This window comes from Cherax quadricarinatus, chromosome 19 (assembly GCF_038502225.1).
Source record: "Cherax quadricarinatus isolate ZL_2023a chromosome 19, ASM3850222v1, whole genome shotgun sequence".
Lineage (NCBI taxonomy): Eukaryota > Metazoa > Arthropoda > Malacostraca > Decapoda > Parastacidae > Cherax > Cherax quadricarinatus.
In genome coordinates, this window is record NC_091310.1 from 25,992,855 (window position 1) to 26,002,677 (window position 9,823).

General features: G+C 40.0%; 1 protein-coding gene across 1 annotated transcript; it reads right to left on the reverse strand.

Moving 5' to 3' along the window:
* Positions 1 to 4,333: 4,333 nt before the first annotated feature.
* LOC128688292 (uncharacterized) lies at positions 4,334 to 9,140 on the reverse strand. Its single transcript, XM_053776045.1, has 3 exons — positions 8,998 to 9,140; positions 6,641 to 6,829; positions 4,334 to 4,735 (listed from the first exon to the last, which is right to left on the reverse strand). The coding sequence occupies exons 1-3, from the start codon at positions 9,044 to 9,046 to the stop codon at positions 4,479 to 4,481; spliced, it is 495 nt and encodes a 164-aa protein (XP_053632020.1). The 5' UTR covers positions 9,047 to 9,140; the 3' UTR covers positions 4,334 to 4,478.
* Between the last annotated feature and the right edge of the window lie 683 nt (positions 9,141 to 9,823).

The window sequence follows — 9,823 nt, forward strand, 5'->3', positions numbered from 1 at the left end:
ACCCCCGTGTCCATGCTCCCTCTCCATAGGATGGAAAAGGCTCGTGATAGGGGCTTCTTGCAGTTCTTGATGAACACAGAGTTCCATGAGTCTGGCGCTGGGGCAGAGTGCATGGGCATGTCATTTATCGCCTGTTCAAAGTCATTTGGCGTCAGGATAACATCGGATAGGCTTGTGTTAATCAAATTTTGTGGCTCTCTCATAAAAAAATAATTTTGATCTTCGACTCTCAGTCTGGTTAGCGGCTTGCTAAAAACTGAGTCATATTGGGACTTGAGTAGCTCACTCATTTCCTTGCTGTCATCTGTGTAGGACCCATCTTGTTTAAGTAGGGGCCCAATACTGGACGTTGTTCTCGATTTTGATTTGGCATAGGAGAAGAAATACTTTGGGTTTCTTTCGATTTCATTTATGGCTTTTAGTTCTTCCCGCGATTCCTGACTCCTAAAGGATTCTTTTAGCTTAAGTTCGATGCTTGCTATTTCTCTGACCAGTGTCTCCCTACGCATTTCAGATATATTGACCTCTTTTAGCCGCTCTGTTATTCTTCTTCGTCGCCTGTAAAGGGAGCGCCTGTCTCTTTCTGTTTTACATCTACTCCTCCTTTTTCTTAGAGGAATAAGCCTTGTGCATACATCGAGTGCCACCGAGTTAATCTGTTCTAGGCATAAGTTGGGGTCTGTGTTGCTTAGTATATCTTCCCAGCTTATATCGGTTAGGACTTGGTTTACTTGGTCCCACTTTATGTTTTTGTTAATGAAGTTGAATTTGGTGAATGCTCCCTCGTGACTAATCTCATTATGTCGGTCTGGGGCTCCGTGCATACATGACTGAACCTCAATTATGTTGTGATCTGAGTATATTGTTTTTGATACGGTGACATTTCTTATCAGATCATCATTGTTAGTGTAGATGAGGTCTTGTGTATTCTCCAGTCTAGTAGGCTCTATTATTTGCTGGTTTAAATTGAATTTTGTGCAGAGATTTAAAAGCTCGTGTGAGTGTGAGTTTTCATCAGAGCTGCCTCCTGGTGTTATTACTGCAACAATATTATTTGCTATATTCCTCCATTTTAGGTGCCTTAAGTTGAAATCCCCCAGGAGCAAGATGTTGGGTGCAGGAGCTGGAAGGTTTTTCCAGACAGTGGTCAATTTTTAACAGCTGTTCCTGGAATTGCTGGGATGTTGCATCCGGAGGCTTGTAGACTACCACAATGACTAGGTTTTGGTTCTCGACCTTTACTGCTAAAACTTCCACTACATCATTTGAGGCATTTAGCAGTTCTGTGCAAACAAGTGACTCTGCAATGTACAGGCCAACCCCCCCCCCCTTTTGCCTGTTCACTCTGTCACATCTGTATAGGTTGTAACCTGGGATCCATATTTCGTTGTCCAAGTGATCCTTTATGTGGGTCTCAGTGAAAGCCGCGAACATTGCCTTTGCCTCTGCAAGCAGTCCACGGATGAAAGGTATTTTGTTGTTTGTTGCTGGCTTTAGACCCTGTAAATTTGCAAAGAAGAATGTTATCGGACTGGTGGTATTGTTGGTACTGGGGGGGGGGATTTTTTTCCGGCATTAGTATCTGTATCTGTTGGTTTGGAGTGGAGGCCATCGACTGTGGTTCCACTCCAGGAATGACTGGATTTGGTGTACGATTTCTGCCATTTCCTGCCAGTTTTTTTTCCTTCCTGGCACTAAAAAACCTCTCCCTCTTGAGTGGCTGTGGCTACCCAGGTTTTCCCATGGCCTGGATGTTTTGTATCTTTTTGTCCCCTTTAGATGGTATGCCTGGCAATTTAAGTTATAGCACAGTCTTTCCTGTACTGAAGAGGTACACAGTTCAGGGTGAAAAAGCTTACAGGAAGGGAGTTTGCATTTTCCTGTTGTCATATGGGCATGGCATTTTCTAGGGTGGTCATAGTTGCACGTCCCATCTGTTTTTCAAGATTTCCCATGCCAGCAGATACCGAGTGCATAGTATGTGCACAGGCTTGGTTTCCATTTGCCTTGGGTTTCTGTGACTGTATTCCCTGTTGGTGCATGTTTCCCTGTCTTACTTCTATCCTCCCTAGCACCAACAATGGAGCTCCCACCAGTTGTTTTTGGTAATATATCCTCACTATTGCTAGTGGAGTCCTCTTGTTTGCTATTTCCTGCGGTATTTCTAGTTTGCAATATTGGTTTTATCTTATCTTTGACTACACTTGTTTCCCTACTATGGCTCCTGTCCCCTATGAGGTCATTTATATGTATTTCTTCCTGCGTATAATTCCCGACTACCTGGACAAAATCTCCAGCTTCACCATTACTGTCTCCCAGGACAGCATCTCCAGCTTCCCCATTACTGTCTCCCAGGACAGCATCTCCAGCTTCACCATTACTGTCTCCCAGGACAGCACCTCCAGCTTCACCATTACTGTCTCCCAGGACAGCACCTCCAGCTTCACCATTACTGTCTCCCAGGACAGCACTATCAGCCCCCCATTTACTGACTACCAGGACATCATCTCCAGCCTTACAGTTTCTGACTACATGGCCAGTATCAAGGGCAGTACCATTCAGCCCAGACTTTTTATGTTCCCATCTGTTGTAGAAAGCTTCCAGGTTTTCTATGAAAGCAGCTTTGATGTTGACCTCTTTTAATACCCTTGTGATTTTAGTCCACAGATTTATCTCATTTGGGCATACCCAAAAACACTTCCCTGTTTTAATACTGCTTGTAGCTAGTTCTTGGATATCTGCACAAGGGGCGTGACACCAATTTCCACAAAAATGACAATTTATGCATGTGGAAGCCCGTTTGTTTGACTGACCACAGACTACACACAGCTTCATAATGATTTGAATGGTTGATTTACTGCAGTTCTACTAGCAACCTCTTGAATATTCTATTAATAACCTGCTAGGTAGTGCACAACGAAACCGTTTGAAACCAGTCCCGGGTTCGGACCAGTCAAGGGTTTGGACCAGTCAAGGGTTCGGACCAGTCAAGGGTTCGGACCAGTCAAGGGTTCGGACCAGTCTATCTGATCTGATCAGTGGGTCACTTATTTAGACCATACTGGTCGGTGATTTGAGCTAACACATGAAGGATCTACTGGAAATTATCTACCCGAGTAATATGTGATTTGATTGATACAAAAGTATAACTTGCGTGTTGAAGAGCCGGTGACTGCTGGCACTCCTACAATGACGAACGGTCGACCTCCACCCTTGTTTATCAATCGCTGTATCTAGCTTTTCTATTTTTTTTTTCGTCTCCACCACAATAAATGCTATATTATCACTATAGTTGACTGGTGCAAATTTTGGAGGAAGGACGCTTTTTCTGTAGTAATAATTTCTTCTCGTTGTGTATATTGCGACCGCTGGTAACTACAGGTTATATGAAATTCACAGTATACGTCTGGTATTTCAAGAAAAAAGAAACTAATGAAAGTCACTCCACTCCACTAAGTACCATTATAATACTGGTTAGTTGCTACTACAACACTGTATTCTGCTATTCACTGGTATCACTAAATTATATGCGAGTACACTAGCAGGCCAGGAAGATTATTAAAAACAGCTGACCTGTGGTAAGTTTCTGGCGACTTCTGGCACCTGCCTCTATAGGCTTATCACTTCATTTACAAATTCACCTGTTTTCAAATGACACTTTAGCCTTTATCATCAATATACTAGGGAGCCACTGTAGTATACACTATACACTATGTATACTCAATGTTTTCAGGGAGACTTTCTTTCCTCTGACACAAAGTTCAATTATTATTATTTTTTTCACACGGGACACAGGCCAATGATTCCCCTCTGGCAGTAAACTCTGCTAGGTAGTGCACACTAATTCTCCTTTTTTGACTCAGTATATAATGTTTTCTGCCCAAGATTGGTTCCAGGCGCTAGAGGGATGTATCGTATAGGATTGATGACACAAATTAAAGTTCCAGCACGTAAGAGAGACCGTGAAAACACCAGAAAACCCGGAGCACGAGGCACGCTTACACTGTCACGCTTCCTGAATCTGTAATTCAGACACATAATTGATCCAGGCACTGAACCCTAACATTCCGTTTCTAATTAATAAGTTACAGTAGCAATGAACTTATATGAACTTACAAGAGAAACAGTGAATTCAGATGCGAAAGTAACGAGCTGGTTGGTTATGAACGTTACATAGAAGCAGAGTTAATATGCTAACGAGAAACAGTCCAGTGGACTCAGCAACACATTTTAATTCCCACACATTCATTTCAGTAGTTCTTGTTAGGCGAATGTAACATGAATTAGTGTTTTAATACCAGAATAATGTGATGTCAGGTTAGAGATCTATTACTCACGTCAGTCATTAAGTTTTATTATTAAATCAACACAAACCCATCTATGTTATAATGTTAAGATAGTTTTTAACACACAGTAGTTCTCACATCTTGATGTATAATTTTTAGCAGGAGTGTTAGCATCGTGATTCAGTTGAAGGTTTACTGAGACCTACATAGACAGCGTCTGTGGAACTCAAAAGTGCCCATTGAACAATGGTAGTACTGACGACCGTACGACTCAATGCCGTTTGCCATTGTGACATCAATGAGGAAAGCAGATGTTCCCATCTCATGTGGGTGACCTTCTCCCCACATGTCGCTCTGTAGGGATACCGGCTTCCCGTCCAGCGACTGCCATTCCCCGTCCACCTTACTAACACCTATCCACATGTAGGGATAGTCTTCATATGAAGCACCTGTGATGATGGATAACAATTTTATATTGGTGAAATATTAAAATACTATTATAAGTTTATGTCGAACAGTTAATTAATACTTACTATATACACAGACTTCGCGAAAGCCTTCGACAAGTGCGATCTTGGTTTAATAACACGCAAAACAGAAAAAGTGGGTAGATGGATCTATAATTTCCCAACAAACAGAACACAAAGAGTAATAGTAAACAGAGTAAAGTTGGAGGTGGCTAGAGTGAAAAGCTCTGTTACACAAGGTACAGTACTCCCATCCCTTTTCTCATCCTCATGTCTGACAGAGATGTAAGCCACAGCACCGTGACCTCCTTTGCTCATGATACCCGAATCTGCACGAGTGTTATTCATCGAAGACACTGCGAATCTCCAAGCGGACATTAATCAAATCTTTAAATAGGCCGCAGAAAAGAATATGAAGTTCAATAAAGACAATTTTTAATTACTCCGCTATGGAAAACTCGAGGAAATAAAAATTGGATCAGAGTATACAACACATTCCAACCACAAAATAGAGCGAAAAACTAATGTGAAGGACCTGGAACTGATAATGTCAGAGGATCTCACTTTCAAAAATCACAACAATGTATCTACCACATCTGCTAGGAAAATGATAGAATGGATAATGAGAACCTTCAAAACTAGAGATGCCAAGTCCATGATGGTTCTCATTAAATCGCTTGTTCTCTTTAGACTGGAAAATTGCTGTAAACTAACGGCCCCTTTCAAAACAGGCGAAATTGCATACCTTGAGATTATACAGAGAACTTTCATGGCATGTATAAGTACGATATAGCACCTAAATTATTGGGAACAGCTGAAGTCCCTTGATTTGTACTCCCTGGAATGCAGGCGAGAAAGATACATGATAATATACACTTGGAAAATCCTAGAGGGACTAATCCCAAACCTGCACACGGGAATCACGAGTACGCTAAGAGACAAGACAATAAGTGCCAGGGGCCCAAGACTGTTTAACTGCCTCTGTGGGAATTTAAGACACTGTGTCTGGGGTCATGGCTGAGTTGGGTTAGTGGTCCCTTGTTTTAGTAATGAATCCAGCCTGAAGCCTGCCGCTCTACTTCAGGAGGTGCTTCAGTGGGGTATTGACCTTATTCCTCACAGTAGGCAGTGTATATAGGCAGCTGATGGTGATAATCTCTGGTTGTGGGTGGCCAATCCCCACACGAGTATATAGAATACAGATGAATATTCAAGGTCTCGAATACTTACGCAGAGGTAGAAACCGGGAATCACCTGAGAAATACCTGTATTTTGACTCCCAAGTACAAGGAGCACAGAAAGTCTTCATAATATAATAATAATAATAATAATAATAATAATAATAATAATAATAATAATGTTTATTTCCACAAGTATATGTACAAAGTACACATGCTTAGCTGACATCAATGACATACTACTATACAGAAAGCCGCTAGTTATGCAGAGCATTTTTGGTAAATTAGGTCAATTTTGTCCCCAGGATACAACCCACACCAGCCAACTAACACCTAGGTACCTATTTTATTGAATTTCATAATTAGACTGTTACCATATAGAAAACCCCATATATTTGTAAAATACTCTTTCCATCAAAAGAATGATATTCTCATTATTCAATTGAAATTATCAGGAATGTAAGTGATTTATCTTTAAGAACAAGAGTACTGTCATTGTGTCCTAATATTAAAGACACAAGAACTGAAATAATGAATAAAATATGACATAAGACACAACACTTCAGTAAGAGGGTTCACTAATAATTATCCTAATAATTAGCTATAATACATGTACAGGTCAATATATGTAAAAATATTCAAGGTTGAGTTACCTTGTGTGATCCAAGCAGTTTCAGTTATTTTCTCTGATACAAGCAATTTAAGTTACCTTCTGTGAGCCAAGCAAGTGAGAAAGCTGCCAGCTGTTCAGCGTTGTCGAAGGTTGCCAGGTCACTATCTGCATTAAGTTCCTGACAGAGGCTGCGACATTGACTCCAGGTTATGTTCTGCCCTGGCTCGTCTATGACAGCGTAGCATCCACTTCCGGCCTCGAAGAATTCATCTGGGCACTGGCTAGCTGAGAGGTCAACTTTAATTACACCTATGCATCATTTAATATTAGGAATATTTCAATATGTGTATAATGTTTGTCAGGAAACAGGACAAGAGTTTCCTGACGGGGGTCTTAGTCATATGATGACCCGCAGCTGGATGTTTTGGCTATTAGACCGAGCCCTTCCCTTGGCTTACCGGTCCACCCCTTCAAAAATTATGGTTATAATTATAATCTATTCTCTTCTTAAGAATAATAATACTAGGAATATTTCAGTACACACACACATACACACACATATACATAATATTTCAACAAGTCGGCCGTCCCCCACCGAGGCAGGGCGACCCAAAAAAGAAACACTTTCACCATCATTCACACATAATCACTGTCTTCGCAGAAAGACTCAGATACTAGTTTAGATGTCACTCCAAACAGCCAATATCTCAAGCTCCTCCTTTAAAGTGCAAGCACTATACGTCCCACTTCCAGGACTCAAGTCCTGGAGGTAGGACAAAACATTACCCAGCTCCAACAGCTCGTCAGGTCTCAAAACCCATGTCTCCATTCAGTAACACGCATACACATGTCTGCTGCATGTTCAAGACGCACACAAAACCTCTTTTACCCCCTCCCTCCATCCTTTCCTAGGACGACCCCTACCCCTCCTCCCCTCTACAGATTTATACACCCTCCAAGTCATCCTATTTTGCTCCATCCTCTCTAAATTACCAAACCACTTCAACAACCCTTCATCACCATCTGAATAATACTTTTAGTAACCCCACACCTTCTCCTAATTCCCACACTACGAATTCTCTGCATAATATTTACACCACACACTGCCCTTAGACACGACATCTCCACTGTCTCCAGCCTTCTCCTTTCCCCAGCATTTACATCCCAAGCTTCACACCCATATAAGAGTGTTGGTACCACTATACTCTCGTACAGTCCTTTCTATGCCTCCATGGATAACGTTTTTTTTTACCTGCAAGGATACCTCATTGCACCACTCACCTTTCTTCCCTTCATCAATTCTATGGGTAACCTAGTCCTTCATAAACCCATCCACTGACAAGTCTACTCCCAAATATCTGAACACATTCACTTCCATACTCCCTCCTTCCAATGTGATATCCATTTTTTCTTTACCTATATCGTTTGTTATCCTCATCACTCTGTTCTTATCTATGATCACTTTCAACTTTCTTCCTTTACACACCTTCCCAAACTCGTCCACTAACCTCTGCAACTTTTTTTTAAAATCTCCCAGAAGCACAATATCATTAGCAAAAAGTAGCTGTGATTGCAGGGATCGAGTCATAGCTCCTGGACCCGCCTCTTCACTGATCGCTACTGTGTGTGTGTGTGTGCAATAAGATCACAGTAAATAGGTGATATCAATATGCAGAACAACCACTGTGAAAATATAGTGAAATTCCAAGCTCTTACATTATCAGGGATTATTATAACAAAAAAGAAGCGCTAAACTCACTAGGGTCATACAGTGCACACACACATTATCGGGGAACTGTTCCTTAATAATGTGAGAAATCACGAAAGCACTTGGAATTTCATTATTTTTTCACAATGGTTGTTCTGCATATTGTAATCCTATTGTATAATTTATCTATCTGTATATGTCGTGCCGAATAAGTAAAACTTGCGATTTTAGCTTAAATAGCAACCCACTTCTTGCCGAATAGGGCAAGCAAAAATTTGTGTATGCAATAATTTCGCAAAAATTATTCTGAACCTGACGAAAAAATATATTTCATTGTGTTTGTTTACTATTAAATTATTATAATCTTATCTAAAATATATTTAGCTGATTTAGGCTAAATTAAATTATTCTTTTTATAATAAGGTTAGGTAAGTTTTCTAAGGTTCTTTTGGAACAAAATTATTGAATTTTACTTTACCATAAATTAAAAAAATATGTATATCTTTAAAAGTATAAGAGAAAATTTTAGAAATGACTAAATTTAAAATGAGTCCTTGCTAATTAACCAGTTTTAAATATTCGGCACGACATATGTGTGTGTTCATAGATTAAAGACTGATGCTAAATACTGCTTATTTGTATGCTGATGCATAGATAATTTAAACCTTTTGCCATCAACATTAGCTCTTTTTAACATTTATTAATACCCATTAAAAGAACAAAACTATAAAACATAATCTCTCACCAGCGAGAGCCACAGCTGAAGCGAGGATGACCTGTGCTAAGAGCGACATGTTGCTGAGTGTGAAGAACACCACACGCACTGGGTCTTTTATAGCTGCTCGCTGTTACCAGACGTCTCTACCTTACATGCACGTACACACGAGGAACAAATAGCCTGCCTGACTAAATTTTGAAACTCATTGAATCTGAATTTTGAGTGATCGGCATAGGTTTCCTATTTGCTTAGTACGATTTATCCAGGAATAGCCCAGACATCACTATTATGTCTGCAAAATTTCGGTAAGGGACAGAAGGAAATCCTTGTACTTCAGTCCTTGTACTTATCTGTCCTTGACAAGATAACATGTATACTCTGGTTGTTGTTGTTGTTGTTTTGTTCTTGTTGCTGGTCTTGATCTTGCTGCCGTTGTTCTCTTTGCTGTTGCTTTCTTGTTGCTGTTGTTCTTATTGCTGTTGTTGTCTTTGTTGCTTTTTCCTTACTGTTATAATTATTATTATTACTGGCATAACCTAACCAAACCAAAAGTTACATTAGCTAAGCAAAATGAAACCTTACGTAGCCTAACTAGCTCTAACCTAACCAATTTTTTAATATCTCCCCAAATAAAAATTTACACAAGAAATGGTGACTTATTCAGTGTTGTATGTATTAAAAGGTGTAAACTGATTTCGAGATCCGCTGAGCAGATGTCTTTAATTATAGTTAAAAATGTATGCATTAATAATTGCACTATGTAAAATATACCAGTGGCATAAAGAATGGAACAATTTATCGAAAACTTGCACTTAGAAAAGATGGATAGATACAAATTCAGTATCGCCCATAC

Coding starts and splice junctions, on each gene's coding strand:
- LOC128688292 (XM_053776045.1), bottom strand. CDS start 9,046: ATGTCGCTCTTAGCACAGGTCATCCTCGCTTCAGCTGTGGCTCTCGCT. Junction 6,830..8,997: donor TTCAGCTGTGGCTCTCGCTG/GTGAGAGATTAT, acceptor TTGACCTCTCAG/CTAGCCAGTGCCCAGATGAA. Junction 4,736..6,640: donor ACTTGCTTGGCTCACAGAAG/GTAACTTAAATT, acceptor CCATCATCACAG/GTGCTTCATATGAAGACTAT.